Source organism: Cygnus olor, chromosome 14 (assembly GCF_009769625.2).
Source record: "Cygnus olor isolate bCygOlo1 chromosome 14, bCygOlo1.pri.v2, whole genome shotgun sequence".
Taxonomy (NCBI): Eukaryota; Metazoa; Chordata; class Aves; order Anseriformes; family Anatidae; genus Cygnus; species Cygnus olor.
This window is the reverse complement of record NC_049182.1, coordinates 5,819,470-5,837,897: the sequence shown is the minus strand read 5'-3', so window position 1 is coordinate 5,837,897 and position 18,428 is coordinate 5,819,470. Positions and strand designations below refer to the sequence as shown.

Below are 18,428 nucleotides of genomic sequence, written 5' to 3'. Positions count from 1 at the left end.
AATAGAAGGGAGAGAACAGTCCAAAACTGTTGCCTGGCCCTTTTCCCAAATGCAGAGGGTAGATTCAGAGAAAAATCCAGGTGAGCCTGGCCTGCCCTCATCGCTGCCTTCTTCCAGTCCTCTTAACACAGCAGTGACACTAACTTGGACTCTAACATCTATGCATTGTGTCCCCACTGGAGCTGGTTGAGCAGCACATGATGCAAGGAATGCCTCGGTTCAGAGCCGCCCGCAGGCTGGTTGTCAGGTCTGTTTGTACTGGCCCATCCGCGTTTATATAAGTACGTGTCACTCAGCTACTGCTAGCCTTGATGGTTAATAAAACAAGTGGATCTGATAATGCGTGAAAATCCCAGTGGGTAAACAAACAGAAAGCGGAAACGCTGGAGACTTGTACAATTACCCTGCTCCACGCGGAGTGCCAAAAATGCTTGAGCAAACGCAAAGGGCTTCGGGGCTCCTTTGCACAACTGGGGCCTGGAGCTCTCAGCTCTGCTGTGAGAGCAGAACCAGGATGCGCTCTACACCCGATCCGGTGGGGACATGGGCACAGGAGCAATGGGCTTGTGTAGAGGCTGCTGGATGTTACTCGTTTGGAAATGAGATTTACTGTTATTTTTCCACGTGCATGCATAGGAGGGGAAAAGCTCAAAATTCAACAGTTCTGTTTTTATTGAAGTATTTGTGAGACTGATCCCTTGGAAAAGCCTGCTGTGATTCGTGGGCACAAACTGCCAGGGCTGTAGTTCTCATCCTGTCTCAGGCACTGATGGCATTTTTAATGAACGCAGAAGTTTGAGCTGTGTTAGAGGGGCTGTCCCCAGGAGCACGTGGGTGCCTCCAGAGCCCTTGTAGCTGGTGGCACAGGGACTTTGCAGCATGCTACCTCCGAACTCATCTGCAGTGAGCCAGGCAGCGGGAGCTGGAAGAGCAAAATCTGCAGGAAGACAAATCAGCTGCTGAAGACAAACACAAAGGGGCACGTCTTTCCCCCACGCTTGGACAGAAATCCTGTCCTGACTGCGTCTGAGCCATTGTGCCCTCCAATGGCACCTTATCTCGCTTCCTCCTCGCTGTCCCTTGCCGTCTGGATCCAGCTATTGATGACAGTCACGGTCTGGCTGTGCTTAAAAGCATCTGTCCCAGACCTGCGCTGGCAGTCCCCTGGCAGAGGAGCTTCCTGTGCCAACATGCCCATTCCCAACTTGCATAAAAGATGAACCCAGTTTCCCCTAATAGAGCAAACAGTGCGACAAAAAGCCATTTTTTGCCCCCACAGCTGTCTCTTGCGATGTCTTCTTGTTTTCCATTTCTTTTCTGCGCATTCTTAAGTGACTCTCAGCTACACTGGCAAACTTTCAAGCGTGCACTGGGCCATCTTCTGAAAGGGGCTCTGATTTCACAGGAGGAAACTTCCAGCACGGAATAAAAGCTTGTTTTGTTTGTAGTAAACAAATGCAATTGTAGCAAGCTGTGGTAGGGCGCGCGCACGTACATGTGCATATACAAACCTCCTGCACTGGAGAGCCTTGGCCGTATATAAATACACGCAAGCACGCTCTGTCTGGAGCTTTCTTGCAATTCCTGGATTTTGCTGTTTGTCTTTGGGCCCCTCTGGGTGCAAGGCTGGGGAACAGGCTGTGCGGTCGTGCCCTGCAGCTGGGTGCCTGTCCTCGAGTCTGCGGAGGAGGGAAAGGGCAGCAGCCCCAGCCAGCGGGGAGGAGGTTGGGGTTTGGGGGCTGCAGAGAGCTGGGCAGGGCAGGGAACCCCCTCCCATGGCAGCGGGGAAGGAAATGCCGCTGGCAGCTGAACAGAAGGCAATCAGCTGAGCCTCCCTTTGTTTTCTCCTCGCTCTCCTTTATCCCTGACTCCCCCCTGCTTTTCTCTTCCTCGCTTTCTTTCCAGTCTGCTCTCCTTCCCTCATTCTGCTTCCCACTCCATTCATCACCCCACGAGTCCCAGCCAGCAGCTGCACTGAGCCAAGGGAACTCATCACATCCGTGTGTTTTCTTAATAGCTTTGGACCCTTTTAATAATGAGAGAGAATAGAGAATAAATGGATCCTTTCCCTCAGGGCCCTGTATGGCTCCCTATACTGTTTTCAGTAGCAGTAGGACAAAGTCATGGGAGCAGGAGACTTGCTTTTGAGCAGGCTGATACCTTGCATACCCAGGAGGTGACCCAGGGAAGGGGACCAGCCCCTGCTTGCCTGGCGCTGAGTGAAGCTGCTTGCCACCTCCTCGCACTTGTTTTTCTCCGTGGAGGAGGGCTGTTCCTCCATGCCACAGCCCGAGAGCAGTGGCTGTTTTGGGTTATGAGCAGAGCCGTGCATGCATGTGGGAGGGGAGCATGGGGCCGTTGAACCCCCACCACATTCACTCTGCTTGCCCCCAAAGCTAACTCTTCTTTTTGCCCATGGCCAGAGGACAGCATCCTTTGGAGTGGTTGTGGCCTGGGGGCAAGGTGGACCCCACCGGGAAGGAGAAGGAGACCGAGTTCGTGGCCTCGGCAGCCCCCAGTGCTGGCCGGGCAATCCGGGAAGAAGACTGTGAGGGGACCGGCACGAAGCCGTACTGCAAAGTCCTGGTGCTGACGGAGACCCAGGCGAACGACACGGGTTACTACCGCTGCTATTACAAGTACATCGATGCCAAAATCGAGGGCACCACAGCGGTCAGCGCCTACGTCTTCGTGAGAGGTAAGAGCCATCCGGCGGTGTGTGCTGGGGGAGCTCAGGTGCAGCCTAGGCACCAGTACAAAATCCGAAAGTTTAAAAAGCCCGACGTGCCCGCCAGCCTCCCAGGGCAGAGTGGGGCTGCAGCAGGCTTGGGGAAGGGGCCAAGGGCTGGCTCCTCGCGCTGAGAAGAAAGCAATATCCGTCCACTTCTGGGGGATGGCAGCAGCGCCTGGGATTCAATTATGTCCCGGCCTGGGGGCATCACTCCAGCCAGGCTGGAATGCAGGAATTTAAGGAGCAGGAGCCAGGCCTCAGAGACGCTCTGCCGCTAAAAAAAGCACAAGAGTTAGCTTCTGGGCAGCTGGGGGCTCTCAGAGATGCTAGAGGCAGAACAGGGCTAGGGATGATAATGCTCCATAAAGCTGAGACTGAGAGGGGGAGAGGAGGAGCAGCACAAACTCGCTGTGTGCAGCCTCCTCCTGTCCCCAGGCTGGAATGGCCCTGGAGCTGCTTCCCTATGGCAGCCCCACATGTTCCTTTCCATGCTGTCTGTGCAGCAGCTGCCCCTGTAGACAGGGTTAAGAGATGTGTTTTTGACGAGGAGGGCTCTCTACCAAGCTTGGAGCCCGGACCTCAGCTCAGCAAGGGGCTGCAGGGCCAATTCTCGGCTTCCCTGTGCCCCAGGGGCTCCCCTTTCGCTGTCTCCCCCGCTTTCAGCACACTCCAGAAAGATAAATGAGCACTGTCCCCTGGAAACAGTTGGCCGAGCTATTTCTCTTTCCACCCCCATTTATTAGTTGGTGCAGTTGTCACGAGCCAGGCAGGTCATGACACACAAGATGTGTTTTTCAGAAGTCCCAGGGCAAAGCCAAATTTGCCTCTGCAGCTATGCATAGAAAAACGTTAGGGGCACATCAGAAAAAGCTGGGCAGCTGCTGGACAGGAATTGGAGTCTGTTTGGGCAATTACTTCATCTTACTGGGGGCTCTGCTACTCATCCTAGAACAGGACAGAGCTTCCCTGGTTCCCAGGAATGTTGTGAGAAGACATCTGTGAGTTGGACAGGGGCATTCAGATGTTCTGGAGCATTGCATCAGGATGGAGGCAGAGAGCTGCTTACACGTGTAGCTGAAAATAAGTGCAACCTAACAGGCTTACATGCAGGGTGTGCTTTTGCAAGACCCTGGTTTCTCTATGGATGTGGATTTCCCTTTTAAAAAATTTGGATTTCGAATCTCCAAGTGTTTCAAGTCAGGTGTGGATGTGCAATCCAACAAATGCCACTTTCTTTGTCCCCTTGCCCACCTTTTCTCACCTCAGCCTCATCTGCAGCTTGGTGATGGCTCTCCTGTTTACCAGAGAACAGCAAGTGTGCATGTACAACGTAGCTTAGGGGCAATGAATCCCACGCTGTCAGGGTGCGTGGGACTCACAGGGTGCCTGTGGACAGCATTTGTGCAACAGATCCAGCCAACACCTCCCAGTGTTGCTTTGCACATGGCTACAAAACACATGTTCACACTCATTCCAATCAGGCTGTGCCCTGTTATGGCTATCAAACATCCAGGAAACCTCAGGGTCCGCCTGGACAGACTTCCCGGGCAGAAGTGACATGTCCAGGAAAACCCAGGCATATGGTAACCGTAGCCATTGCAGAGCATCCAGATAAAGCCCTGCCTGTCCTGCTGAACCGGACTGCAATGTGAAACTGTCCCTGGAGAGTTTGGAAGGGCTGATGTAAGTGTTGGGGATGTTCAGAGACAGCACGATCAGACCACGGATTTATCCACCAGCCTCATTTCTCATGTTAAGAGCTTGGTGAAATTGCCAGGAACAAAATATCTGTGTTTGGCTGGAAACATGGGCTCTTCTGTATTTTACCTGCAACTCCGTTTTCAAGTGAATTCATGTCTCATTTCCCACATGTCTGGTTAGGTTTGTGTTTTATTACACCTACAGATAGTGCTGTAACCATACTGAATGCCTCATCAGGGTGGAATAGGATACATACAGCCCCCATCTCATAAGGCTTAGCATATATTAATGAAGACGACGCTAAATTATTCCCATCCGACCCATTAAGACAGCCTTAAAGAAAATACGTGATGTGATCAGAAGGGGAGGTAGTGCGTGAATCATGACTTGTTGGCAGCAGGACCTGCCCAGTAAATCAGTTAGTTCTTGGCTACCCTCTGAGCTTGGAGGGGACCTCGGAGTCTCTCACCTCTGGCAGTTGTGTGCCTCCTCCCTCTCACGTGCCCAGGGCTTGGGAAAGGAATGAGGAACATGTTCACACTTTGAAACAAATCTGTGATTTCAGAAGACAGCAATTCTGCACTAGTACAAAACCCCAGGAAATAAAGATAAGGATTCCGTGGGCACCCTATTTTCATTAAGAGCTGACCAATACGTTTCCTGTGTGTGGTTTGTTTCCCCTAAGCTGTAGAAAAACACATTTCACCCAGAGCAGGTTTTTGCAGCATGACTATGACTAAGGCAGCAGTTTTATAGACCAAAAATTGAAATAAATTCCCTTATGCACTTAACAGTGTGAGCACTGGGTTGGATTGAGTTGGACCTAATGTGACTTGAGCAGCAGAATCCCCAAATGGGGATGATTACTGCTTTCATCTTTGACTTGTCATTTTAGATGGGCAGCTTTAGGGGTTGGCTAGCACAGGAAAAGAGTCTCAGGCTGGACAAGCAGCCCTCTTCATGCTGCAGTCCCTTGAAAATGATGGTTTAGCTGCAGTCCAGGTGAATAAAGAGCCTTTAAGGCTGCTGGGGTCATTTAGTCTGATTCCAGCATACCAGAAGCAGCTCCCTGGGGGAACCCCCCGTCTCCCAAGTGGGGACCCACCACTTCCTTATGGACCTCCCCCTCACCCAGGGGATGGTTTCCTTTAACAAAGCCAGACATGACCACATGCTGGGTGGATGCTTCCACAGGCATGACTGTTACAGAGGAAAGATGCTGGCCAGAGCAGGCATCAGAGACAGCAGGGACCAGTCTGTGTTCAGAGCATCCCTTGAGGCATGTGTCCCTGTCGAAATGGGCAGGCAGGGGCTGCTATTTCAGAAGAAATCATCCATCAGTGAGGCACTGCCAGGGGACACCAAGCACTCTTTTGTAATTCACTCACTCTTCCAATTTTGTCTTCATCCCACTTAGTCAACCTCAGGGGCTGCTGCTATTTCTGTGCCCTATTTGGGAGGGTCCAAAGAGTAGAAAACCCCTCAAAGTGAAATATGATTTTTAAAGAAAAGCACTGCCAGACAGGTGAGCAAGTGCCTCAGCAGGAGGTACTGCAAGACAAACCTCACCCTTTCAACCCTCTGTCTGGATGTGGCTTAGGATAGACGTGTATTTTGCATCTTGGTCTCACCAGCGCTTTCCAGTGAGGAAGAACCCAAAACAGGGACTGTGCCGCCCTGTTAGCTTGCCAGCTCTTGGTGCTCCATGGCTGGTTGGTGCCTGGCACGATGGCTCAGGGCCGTGGGAGATCTCTACACGCTGCTGTCAACCCAAGTGGAGCCCCACACAGGCAACGTGCTGAGCGGGCCAGGACAGACCCCTCTGCAAACATATTCCTTCTCGGCACTGGCTCCACGTGGAGGAGTTCAGTGTGACGCCCCTGGACTCGCTAAGTCACTTTGCTGATTAATTCGGGCGGTTTTGCTCTTCCTGTCAATATTTGCGCTTGCAGCAGTTAGGAGGCAGCGGGGTGGCAGCCCTGGAAATCTCAGCTCATCTGTTTATCTGCCGGCCGGGATGGCTGCAGGATGACATCTGCATACCATTTAGCTGCGGATCACTTCCTCGCCCGGGAAGGTCGCGCTGCCTGCCGCTGCGCCAGGGCGGCACAGCCCCGCGCCTGGCCCCAGCACGGGGCCACGCGCAGGCACCAGCTGGGCAGGCGCTGAGCGCCGCCGCTTTCACAAAGGGTCAGACCCAGACAGAGACCTCGAAGGGGCCAGGAAAGGGGAGGTCGTTTCCAGCACTGTCCAAATGGCAGAGAAGTGCCGCTCCACCAGAACGGTGTTTGGCGTGGGGGAATCGGCCAGCCCAGGCACGCACCCAGGCTGCTCCCTTTGCGTTCAGGGTGTCTCTGCTGGCTGTTGCACATCGCAGATAGGGCTGACCCGCTCAGCACCACTTCCTCTGGCAAGCTCATGTTGCATTAAAGAAAGCCAGAAAGCCTCCTATTCTTCTGGTTCCTCCCTCTTCCCACTTCTTCCCTTTCCTCTTTTTAGTTTTCTTTTCCTTATGTCTTTTAGATTTCGAACAGCCATTTATCAACAAGCCGGAAACACTCCTCATCAGCAAGAAGGAGAACACTTGGGTACCGTGCCTGGTGTCCATCCCAGACCTTAACGTCACTCTGATCTCGGTGAGAGCTCCTTTAGTGGGAGGCTGGGGACTGACATGCATTGCATTTGTTGTGCATTTGTAATCGCCTGAGTGGAAGCAGGACAGGCACTGCCAGGAATGGAAAATGCATGGGATACATTTTCCATGGAAAGTACAAGCCACTGGCTTCCTCATTTTATTTGCTGGTTGAAGCGGTGCTGTCCAGTTCCCTTGGGCAGATCCTGTGGGTTTCCTGCCAACCTTGCTCCTCTTCCCTGGAGCTCTATGAAACAAAACAGGACTTTGTTTTAATCCCATAGCATTGCCTTTTTGCTCTGGTCTCTGTGATCTGCAAACCCTCTAGGTGGTCAGCATCCCCATGGGGAGAAGGCTGCAGCTCTCTGGGGCTGTTGACTAAAAACAACTCTATTATCAGCTTGCTTATACCTTTTTTTTTTTTTTTTTACAATGCAAATACATCCTTCCAGGATGAGTGTTACTATTGTACAAAGGCCTCCAGGGACACTCCAGGGGCCAGGGGCCTTTCCCTTGCCCGGGAAGGACACTACCCAAGGTCAGCCCTCACCCCAATTGGGCTGATGTTTGGGACATCAGCATCAGTTTCCTTAGCTATCACTATCAGTTTCCATTCCTGGAAGTTTCTGGCCTGCTCTGCGGATGGGGAGGCTCGCAGCGCAGGATACAGCCGCTTGGGGTTTAGGGGAGGCTGCAATTCCTAGATGACAAACCCTCTGGGGGAGAGAGCAGGAGGCCAGCGTAGCGTGATGCTGCATAATTTTGCTCCACCAAAGAGAGGTGTTAGCCAGCATGAAGCCTGGAAGAGGTGGGGTGGGAATGTTGTTACCCTCTCATTTCACTTGGCAAACATGTTGTTTTTTCCAGCAAAATTCCTTCATCCACCCCGACAGGAAAAGCGTTTTCTGGGACAACAAGAAAGGTGTGCAGGTACCCACTCACTTGATCAGGGACTCCTTGTTCGTCCAGTGCGAGACTGTCATCGACAAGAAGGTCTTCAAATCCAACTTCTTCATCATCCATATAGCAGGTGAAGGTTTGGGAAAGCGCAGGGGGACGGTCTGCAGTCCTCCAGTGTAGTTCATGGGGTTGTTATGGCCCTGTCTAGCTCCATAGGCTCTGCACTGTGCTTATATCTCCTCTGCTGTGTGCCATGCTGAAATACACTCAGCAGCACGAGTTCATGCCCAAGCCTCCTGTAACTGCACAGTCCGAGCTGCAGATTCCCAGGTTGCTTTTCTGTTTTGCACTGCTTTTCTGAGACACATCCCAACTTCAAAGAATCAGTAGATCAGAAATGTCTTTTCCTTGCCTCTTCTGCATCAGGGAGTGAACTGTACGACATTCAGCTGTACCCCAAGAAAGCCATGGAGCTGCTCGTGGGAGAGAAGCTGGTCTTGAACTGCACAGTATGGGCCGAGTTCAACTCTGGTGTCCGCTTCCAGTGGACTTACCCTGGCAAACAGGTACTGGCAAACAGAGCGGCTCCCCATGCACTGAAACACTTCCCTCTGAGTTGTCCCGTCCTGCACATTCACTGTTCTTCTTGGCATCATTGGCAGGGCAAATACTGGTTTCATTTCCACCAGTGTATATACAGACCAAGCATCCGTGGCTTGACAGGAGCTATTCTAGTCTCACAGCCCAGGTTTAGCAAGAGCCTGCAAGAGGATCCCTTCCCCCTGTGTTTTCCCTCTGTGGCAGAGTCTGGCTCTTATGAACAGTGAAACAAGGGAGTTCCCCAAGGGCATTATGGTGTTCACATACTTACATGGCTCCAACCTAGTTCCTGGGCTGCAGATCAGAGCAAAACCTGTGCTAAACTCTTACCCAACCTTGGTCAGTCAGTGACACAGGGCTCACTGCCTTCCCATCTGCAGTCAGTGGTGGAGATGCCTTTCTGGGGAGACACAAACACTGGACAGCAAGAAATGCATTTATGAGGATCCCACCTGCACAACCCTATCCCTTTGATACCTTTCACGCCCTGTTCTCTGCAATCTCCCACCAGACACAGCGAGCAGTGATAGAGCCGGAGCGCCGGTCCCTGCAGACGCACACAGAGCTCTCCAGTATCCTGACCCTCCACAATGTCAGCCAGCAGGATCTGGGCAAGTACACGTGCACTGCCACCAACGGCGCCCAGATGCTGGAGGAGAGCACCGATGTCATTGTGCACGGTAAGGTGCCTTCTGCTCCCTCGCAGAGCCATGGCCAGAGCCAAGCCACAGGCAGAGTAATCCCCAGATCTCTTAGGAAGGGCTTGGCCCAGTGCTTAGTAGTGGGGCTCCTGTGTTTCCATCCTACTCTGTTTTAGTGAGACCCAGCCTTCTCCCAGTTCCTCAGCCGTTCTGCGCTCTAGCACCACACTGGGAGCACAGTCATACTTCGAAAGATGCCCCAATGGTGATAGAGAGAGGAATGCAAACACCAAATTGGCCCAAATGACAGTGGGAAGGCATGCTGCACAGACTGTGTCACCTCCAGGCACACAAGGCACCATCAGCACTGGGCAGCCTGCTCCTGGCAGTGGAAAGGTCGGGGTCAGCCCAGCCTCCCTGCAGCCCTGATGGCTTCCAGCAGAGGGGCAGAGGCAGCTCATCAGCTGCCAGAGCTGCAGCGTTGTGCTGGTGGCCCTGCCTGGCACCCATCCCTCTGTCCCCTTCTGCTCCAGGAACGGGGCTCTGCTGGGAACAGGAATGGAGAGGAGGGAACTATAGCAGATTTCAGTTATTTTGACTTCATCATCACAGCAGCAAAAGTCAGTTCTGCCTTTCTGCTACAGTGCCCCAGCTGGCCTTGGTCCTTGCTGGTTGATCCTGTGGGGAGCACGCAGCTTGGTGACAGCCCGACTCTTTGTGCTTCCTCCTCCATACTCACCTCTTCTCTTGCAGAAAAGCCCTTCATCAACGTGGAGTGGAGGAAGGGCCCGGTAATAGAAGCCACTGCAGGAGATGAAGCTGTGAAGCTGCCAGTGAAAGTCGTGGCTTACCCCCCACCAGACTTCCAGTGGTAACGCATCTTTCTTGGCCCAAAACACCTTCTCCTCTCCTCTTCTCTTCTCCTTCCCCATGCCCAGGAGGAACGCCTAGCCTGGCCTCCTTGCTAGGTCTCTCTGAGGCCAAGGTCATCCCAAATGTCACCTTTTTCCACCCATGGAGGGGCTGCTCCTGTTCCTGGGGTATTTCCCCATGGTTCACCTGCCCTAGCTCTCAGCAGCACAGCTTGAGGGGTGAGGATGTGAGGTATGGGGGAGAAGCAGCAAAGGTATTGGCCTGGTTTGGCAGCTCTGTGCTGTCTGGAGAGGCCAAGTGGAGCTCCCATAGGAGCTGCCCCCACATGCCCCTGCAGCGGGAATCACGGCTGCCCAGAGGAGCAAGAGAGAGACAGGTCGTGTCCTGCATCATGCTGCACTTCCTCCAGAGCTAGCTGGGAGCTTTGTGCCCAAGCCCTGCTTGAGGCTAAGTCACAACACTGCCAACCTCACACACATCCACAAAGGACAATGTGCAGACCCGTAACTCAGGTCTGAGGAAGGCCCAGGGGACCCTCCAGAGAGGACCATGCTTTGGTGGGGACCAGCAAGCCCCTGCCTGGCTGCCGGTGGGACACTTCCTCTCCGTGGCTGCATTTTCTCTCTGCCTCCCTGCAGGTACAAGGACGGGAAGCTAATTCCCAAGCAATCTCAATCTTCAATGCAGATCAAGGATGTGTCGGAGCAGCACGCTGGGACATACACGCTGGTTCTGAGGAACAGGCTGGCAGGGCTGGAGAAGCACATCAGCCTCCAGTTAATCGTCAACGGTAAGGGAGGGGGCCAGGGCCAGGGGGAGAGCCCATGGCCCTGGCCTTTGGGGTGCTCCAAGACCAAGTCCCTGCTGCTTTCCTAAAGCAGATGGTACCTACATCATCTCCTTGTGCCAGTTCCTGAGGGATGCTCTGTTTACAGCAGGGCTGCTTCCTTGTGGCCTGGGTGATGCAGCACAGGAGTGGGAATCAGGACACTGAAGTTTTGTTCCTGGCTGCATTGCTCTGGGCAGGGTATGTCCTTGCTCAGGGCATTTCCCAACAGCAGCTGGGGCTGCTGCTGAAGGTGATCCTAACTGATGGGGACTTGAGAGCAGGGCAGCTGCAACCCACGTGGAGCCTGCAGCTGGAACAGTTCCTCTGGGTGCTCCACGGCTCCTGGGGAGCTTTCCTCTGGTGGAAACTGGTTGCTGTCATGCAGGAATCAGGGGCCAGCACAAGAAGCAGTAGAAGGGCACTGCTGCCTGGGGATTTGTCTCCAGCAGGCTCTGTAACCTTGTGCTGGGGGCTGCTAGGCAGCACTGGGAGTGCTGCAGTATCCAGACAGTCACGCCCCGCAGAGGAAGGAGAAATGCCATCATTTGAATCTGCCTAAGTATAACCTGCTCTGCCTTACAGGTCTGAGCACCTCAGGAGCTGCCCTGAGAGCCACGGTCCTTTAGTGCCTGGTCTCTCTACAGACAGGCCTGGGGAGGGCTGTGCGCAGCCTGGGGATGCAGCAGCTGAGCCCAGGGCCCCTCACTGTGTCACTCTGCTTGCAGTGCCTCCACGCATCCATGAGAAGGAAGCCTCTTCCCCGAGCATCTACTCCCGGAGGAGCCCCCAGGCCCTCACCTGCACGGTCTATGGCATCCCAGCACCGGAGGTGATCCAGTGGCAGTGGAGGCCGTGGATGCCCTGTCGGATGTTCTCCCGACGCAGCCTGTAAGTGCCATTTCACCCAGCACCCGCATCCTGCCAGGCCACCAGCACCAGCTACGGGCTCCCTGCGACCCTGGCTGTGTCCCAGACCCTATTTCACTATTGTCCTTCCAGCCATGATGTGGCGAGAGGAGGATAGCAGCAGCTGATGGCTCGGAGTGCCATACACCCACTTGCCCCGTAGAGAGGTGGAATGGATTGCACCGGAGCTGCTTGCTGTGCTGCCCGTGGGACTTCTGCCCAGCCTGGCTGGTCCCAGGCACCAACTGTTTCCGCAGCTTCCCCTGTCCCCCCAGCCATCTGTGTCCGGCAGGGGATGTCCATGGCCCAGCCACACCTCACAGCACCTGCAGTAACACCCACTGACTGGTGACAAAGCTTGTAGCCCCCTCAGGCTGTCTGCCAAGGGCTGTGCGAATGGGGAAACTGAGGCAGATTGCAGAAGAAATGGTCGCAGCCCCTTGGTGAGACCCTGAGACAGCAGCTGGGGCTTGCGCCATTCCTGCCCTCAGGTCCTTGTGGTTTTTTGGTCCTTCATCTTCTGCTGGGTGATGGAAGCAAAAGCACTGGTAGGCAGGGGGTCGGAGCTGCTGCAGAAGCCAGGGGAGTTCTGCTGTACGAGTGCAGAATCCAGGGGAAGTGCCAGCTCTCTGCCAGCTGCCAGGCAGCTTGCCCAGAGGGTGCTGGTGCCGGCAGCACCGATGGATAGGCAGGAAGGGCCCATGCCCGCTGCCTATTCCCCAGGAAGCGGGGCAGCACAAGGCAGGGCTGCAGTGGTGTTTTTTAGCAGTGGCCTTGCAGGAAGAGGGAAAAGGGATGCCGGAGAGTTGTAGCCAGAGCAGTCAGGGCAGAGGACATCAGGTTGCCTGGAGGAAGCCGGGTCCTGCGGCCCTGTGCAGGCTGTTGTCAAGCCAGGGACACCAGAGTGATCTCCATTGCATGCGAGCACACCGTGGCCCTGTCAGGAAGCAGAGGGGCCCATGAATTATGAGCAGTGTCTCCCAAGGCCGCTGTGTTTCTGCCTAGCTTAGCTACAGAGGATGCAGGAGGCTTCTTTCTGGCTTCCTGTTGTTTACACAACTCACCGGTGTGCTCGCCCCGCTGAGCACTCTGCCGGCACTGCCAGCAGCGCACCCTTGCCCCTGCTCCTGGGTGTTCAGCTCCCCCCTTCCTCTCTGCCACTGTGAGCCCTTTCCCTCCTCACCTCCCTCCCTGGATTTTGGGCAGACCCTCCCATCTCCCTGCTCCACCTGAAGCAGAAGCACCCTACAAGCTGCAGCATCTTGGGTCTTTGACAAATTTGGGCTCTCTTCCCTGCTCGCCTGCCTCAGCCCCAAAGAGGTGTCACCATGTCCTCAGGAGATGCCAGCAGCATCTCTCCTTGGGATGTTTCCCTCCCAGTTTTTGTGGGATCTGGGGTAGGAGGTACACTCTCAGGTGCTGCACGCTCTACCCTCCAGGCCAGCACCCGGCCAGGCTGTGACATCCCTGACTCACAGTCCCAGCCAGGCCTCAAGTCTCATTGTTGAGCAGAGTGGCATCAGGAACTGCCCCAGGCACACATGAACAGTTTTCTCTCCTTCCTATCTCCATCCTTAGCAGTGAATTTTGAAACCACCGGCCTGAGGGTGAAGGCACTGCCTGGGACACCAGTATCTGGTCCCTGCTTCAATTTTCATATCTGTAGATAAAGTTTGCCTCACTAGTGACTGCAGAGCACTCTTATAAGGCACTTTAGGACCACGTAATTAAGAGACCCAGGAAATTCTGCAGTCAGAGAATAGGAGCATTGGTTCTCAGACACAAAGCTATTTCTGTTGCCTTCTTCCCAGCTGACCCTCTCCCCATTTCTCTTCTCTTTCCCTTGTTCCTCCCTGGCTGCTGGATTAGCAATAGCAGGCACCGGGCAGCAAGACGCCACCAGAGAGACCGGATGCCCGAGTGCAAGGACTGGAAAGATGTGTCGCAGCAGGATGCAGTAAACCCCATCGAGAGCATCGACACCTGGGTGGAGTTCGTGGAGGGACGAAACAAGGTGAGGCCGCAGCCCCAGGCCCATCCTAGAGCAGGGAGCGGGAGTCTTGGTGGCGTCCATCGCTATCAGCCAGCAAAAGTGGCCTGGAAATGAACCTGGCAGAGACGGATTTGGGGAGTGCGTCACACCTCTGCTTCTAAAGTAAACCAGCAGCAGCCATCCCCTGCTCTGGGGCTCTGCGGTACCAGGCAGCCCCAGGGCGAGGGAGAGCTGTCGTCTCTGAGAAATTTCCCTGCGTCCAGAGAGGCTCCCACTGGGGCTGACTGCAGAGGAGAGATCACACCGATCACTGCTGAACTCGGGGCACCCAGCTGGGGAGGGCATGGGGGTGAGGCTGGGGGGGCTCCCGGGGGCATTTCTGAGTCCTCCTGCTTGAGCTGTTTTGGGAGAGCCAGACCCAAAGAGCAGCCTGCATAACTGGGAAGGGAAAGCAGGAGCCACACGCTGACCAGGAAATCTCTGGCCTCGGGAACATCCATGTGTGTGGCAGGGCATTTCATCTAGCTGTCCCCTTGCTCGTGGGGTGAGGGTGGTATGGAGATGCTGGCGTCCACCCGCTGCAGGTTTGTGAGGGACAGCACACGTGTGCCCTGCAGAACCCACTTCTCCATCACACAGTTTCCTCTCTGGAAAGAACATCTCTCCCTTGTCACGGTGTGTGACCTGCAAACAGCTGGACAGTGCTCGTTGCCTGTTTCTTTCTGTCTCTCTGGTAGCCGCAAGTGTCAGGCCTGTGCCCTGTGCTGCGGCAGGGTTCCTGTTCCCGCTGGTGTCGGGCACCGGCTGCTCGCAGAGGGATGCAGAACAAACAAATGGGCCCCCGTTTCCGAAAGTCACTTCCTGTTTTCCTACACACCTCCAAAGGCACTTCCCGTTCCCCGGCCTGGCCGGGAGTTCGTCACTCTGCCAAAAGGGTGGCAGGGGCAGACGCTGCTCCTCCCAGAGCAGCCGAAGGGAAAGGCAGCGATCAGCGTCCCCTGGGGAAGGGAGCAGGGGTGCTGGGAGCTCCTGGGTGAGATGACCTTGTGTCCCCCTCCCAATGTGACTCTCATCTTGGTTCTTCTGTCTCTCTAGATCTTTTGCTGTTTCCCATGTTCATTTCCCCTCTTTTTTTTTTCCTCTTTCTCCTGTTCCACAGCGGTGTCCTCGTTCCCTGTCTGTTAGGTGCTAACTGCCCTGCAGGTCCCACTCAGGCTGTGCAGCCCAGGGATGTGCAAGAGCTCCAGGAGAGGAGAGCTCTTCCACTATATCCCCAGATCTGCTTTCTCTCCCTCTCCTCCTCCATTCTGACTGTCTTTTACCATCTTCCTCTGGTTTTTACCATCTTCCTCCTGGTTTTTATTCTGCCCATAAAGGCCAGAAGGAGCCACCATGCATGCAGTGCGTGGGCATGCACTCTGGATGGCAGGATGATGTCAAATGCAGACCAAACCCAGTTTAAATGTAACAGTACCCATTAGAGGGAAAATCCCCAAGAAGCACGAAAGGCTGCACTCAGAAGTGCCGCCAGTAGGGTCACTGCAGCTGTATTGAATATTCCCAGGAAACAGAAAAGGCAGCATACAAAAGTGCTAGTAATAAGGTCACTTCAGCTGTAATGAATATGCACTGAGTGAATGACTGTTCCTTCTGATTTACACAAGCTAATATATTGCCACTTCGAATTAAAATCCCTTCCAAAGTGTACGGGATGAATAGTAAAGACAAAGTACTTTCCCTATAGGAAATAAATCTTCTGCATTTTAAACATTGCCTCATTAGAGGGATCTTCGCATGTAATTACCTTGTCATTTAACTGCGGGGGAGAAGGAGAAACCTTCAAACTGCAGATCTCCTCTAAGGGGAGTGCTTGTAACATACTTGGCAGCTCACGTGTGCAGTGTGAGCTGGGAGGAGGAGAGCCGCCCTACTCCCTCACTGCCTTTCCTAGCTTCTTTGGAGGCAGCATCTCCTGGGACTGAGCTCCCAGGACAGCAGCCAGGCTGTTTGCCCAGCCTTAGTCATGTCTTGCTGGAAGGACAGATGAGGAAGCTTTTAGGATCGTGTCTATACACACTTGGAATGTAAAGGGAGAAGATGATAGCTCTTCCTGAAGTGGCGAGAGCTGGGATGCTTCCAGGGGGCTGATTTCCACTTGTGGATAAAAGGAGGACTAACGGGTCTGTAAGTACCTGTAAATCCCACTGAACAATGTGGGACCCTGAGCAGTCACCTAACTAACTGCAGAGGGCTCAGGGAATCAGAGTCTCTGTGTCCCTTCCCTCTCTCCCCACTGTCAGAAAGGTTGGCAGGAGCTTAGCCATCCCCTCATCACGTTCATGTCTCCCATGCGGGGCACAGGCCTGTCCCTGTGGTGGCCAGAGGGGCTTAGCAAGCAGTTTGCTCCCATGGAGGTGCATCCACACTGGCTGGACACTGTGAAAAGGAGCAGAAATTGGGGATAAAACCACACTGCTGTTGCTAGAGCCAGCAGATGAGGCTTGAAATACACAAAAGCCTATTTTTGCATAACCCTTTTCCAGGTACGGCTGCCCTCTGGGGCCAGGCTCGTTGTGTGTTTTGCTGTCTGCCAGAGAGCAGCGCTGATCCTACTTTTCTCTTCCCCTTCATCATTCCTAACTTCTTCTGATGCTCTCTTCCCCCACCAGACAGTCAGCAAACTGGCCATCCAGGAGGCCAACGTCTCAGCCATGTACAAGTGTATCGCCTCTAACAAAGTGGGTCGAGACGAGCGGCTGATCTACTTCTACGTGACCAGTGAGTACCGTGGATGTCCCCTCCACACGTGTCAGCTGGGCTCTCTGCCAGGAATAGGCAGGTCCCTAAACCTGCCAGATCCTCCCATTCACACGTAGCACCTTACACAGTGACCAGGAAGGCAGCAGGAAAGTAGGGGTGCCCCACATCTCTGCTAAGTAGCAAAAGCTTGGAGCCCTGGCAGCAGATAATGCAATCAGATCTGGAGATGAGCCGGTGTGGCTATGTTTAGGGGATGTGCCTGGTCCAAGAGCATCCTCTAGTGGCACTGCCAGAACCACTCACAGGCAGGGTCCTTCTGGCCCCAGCCCTTGGCACGGTCCCCACAGGATTTTGGTGGTGGGAGAAAGCCAAGTTTGTAGGAGCTGGAGCCCAGCAGCGGGGGCTGGAGTTGGCCCATACGGGGCCACACGAGCTTCCTGCCAGCAGTACCCTGTGCTGGCAGGAGCCTGTTCGTGCCTGCTGGGGACAGGGAACCCAGCAGGGGCACAGCAGTGGCTGGGGGCAGAGGCTTATCTTCAGGCTTGTCTGGAGAGACCCCAGAAGCCTTGTAAGTAGTACCCGTGCCGTCAGCAGCCACCAGCCTTTGTGGAGGCAGGTGAATACCTGCAACCACTGAGGACAGCAGGGTCTTAGAAAGCTGAGCCCAAGGAGACAATGTCAATGTGCCTGGTAGTTGAGCCAAGAAAACTCATCCACATGTTCATTTCCTTCCTGAAAGCTATTCCAGATGGGTTCGAGATTGAATCCCAGCCCTCAGAAGAGCCCATAGAGGGACAGGACCTCCAGCTGAGCTGCAATGCAGACAACTACACCTACGAGAATCTGCAGTGGTATCGGCTGAACCTCTCCAAGCTCCACGATGAGGAGGGCAATCCCCTCGTGCTGGACTGCAAGAACGTCCACCACTATGCCACCAAGATGCAAGGGGAGCTGCGTTTTCAGCCTGACTCCAACGACGCGACCTTGCTGCTCACCATCCCCAACATCTCCCTGGGCGAGGAGGGAGACTACGTGTGTGAGGTGCAGAACCGCAAGACCCGGGAGAAGCACTGCCACAAGAAGTACATCTCTGTGCAGGGTGAGGGTCAGCAGGGCGGGTGGGAGTGACGGAGGAGAGCTGGTGCTCTTGCTGCAGTCAGCTTCCCAGTCCATCCCTGGGAGAAGCCATGCGAGCAGGGGTTAAACACCCAAAGCCCGCTATGAATTCTTTTGATCAATCCGTTTCCCATTTTCCCCTCCTTTTTGTGCTGCTCCTCCAGCCCTGGAGATCCCTCGCCTCAAGCAGAACCTGACAGACATTTGGGTGAATGTCAGCGACTCCATAGAGATGCGCTGCAAGGTGGACGGCAACCACGTTCCTGACATCAGCTGGTACAAAGACGAGAAACTGGTGGAAGAAGTGTCAGGTACAGTGAGGTGGGGATGAACCAAATGCAGGGCATCGTGTCTGGTGGCCAGAGAACTCAGCACTGCTGGGTTCTGGGAGTTGCTGTGACCAGGCAAAGACACCTGGTTCTCTGAATTGTCTGAACTCTGTTTTAATCATGTTCTGCCCTGGTTTGATGCATGCTCACTGTCTGAGTCTTTGCCCTAGGGCCTGGCTCAGCACTGTCTGTGCACATGTACATTCAGAGAGCAAAGAGAGATGCATCATTTTCCTTCTTACACTCAGCTCAGTGCTGGGCATCTCTGCTAAGGCAGAGACCAACCCATAACCTATGGAAGGAACATGGGAAGTATCCGGGCACATTGCAGAGGGAAAGGAACAGGCCCTGGAGGTGAAGCAGAGCTTGACACACCATCTGGATGGCCCGAGTGCTGTTGCCATCCAGCAGTGTCTG

At 54.3% G+C, this 18,428-nt stretch overlaps 1 protein-coding gene across 3 annotated transcripts in view; it reads left to right on the top strand.

Annotated features, from left to right (window-relative positions):
- FLT4 (fms related receptor tyrosine kinase 4) overlaps positions 1 to 18,428 on the top strand; it is a 56,886-nt gene that overhangs the window by 23,204 nt on the left and 15,254 nt on the right. For all 3 annotated transcript variants that reach the window (XM_040573441.1, XM_040573440.1, XM_040573438.1), the window contains exons 3-14: positions 2,424 to 2,698; positions 6,956 to 7,068; positions 7,932 to 8,094; positions 8,391 to 8,530; positions 9,076 to 9,244; positions 9,959 to 10,076; positions 10,717 to 10,868; positions 11,633 to 11,795; positions 13,683 to 13,827; positions 16,476 to 16,584; positions 17,306 to 17,665; positions 17,847 to 17,993. In XM_040573441.1, the coding sequence (XP_040429375.1) occupies positions 2,424 to 2,698; positions 6,956 to 7,068; positions 7,932 to 8,094; positions 8,391 to 8,530; positions 9,076 to 9,244; positions 9,959 to 10,076; positions 10,717 to 10,868; positions 11,633 to 11,795; positions 13,683 to 13,827; positions 16,476 to 16,584; positions 17,306 to 17,665; positions 17,847 to 17,993 (2,054 nt within the window). The remainder of the gene's footprint in view (positions 1 to 2,423; positions 2,699 to 6,955; positions 7,069 to 7,931; positions 8,095 to 8,390; positions 8,531 to 9,075; positions 9,245 to 9,958; positions 10,077 to 10,716; positions 10,869 to 11,632; positions 11,796 to 13,682; positions 13,828 to 16,475; positions 16,585 to 17,305; positions 17,666 to 17,846; positions 17,994 to 18,428) is intronic.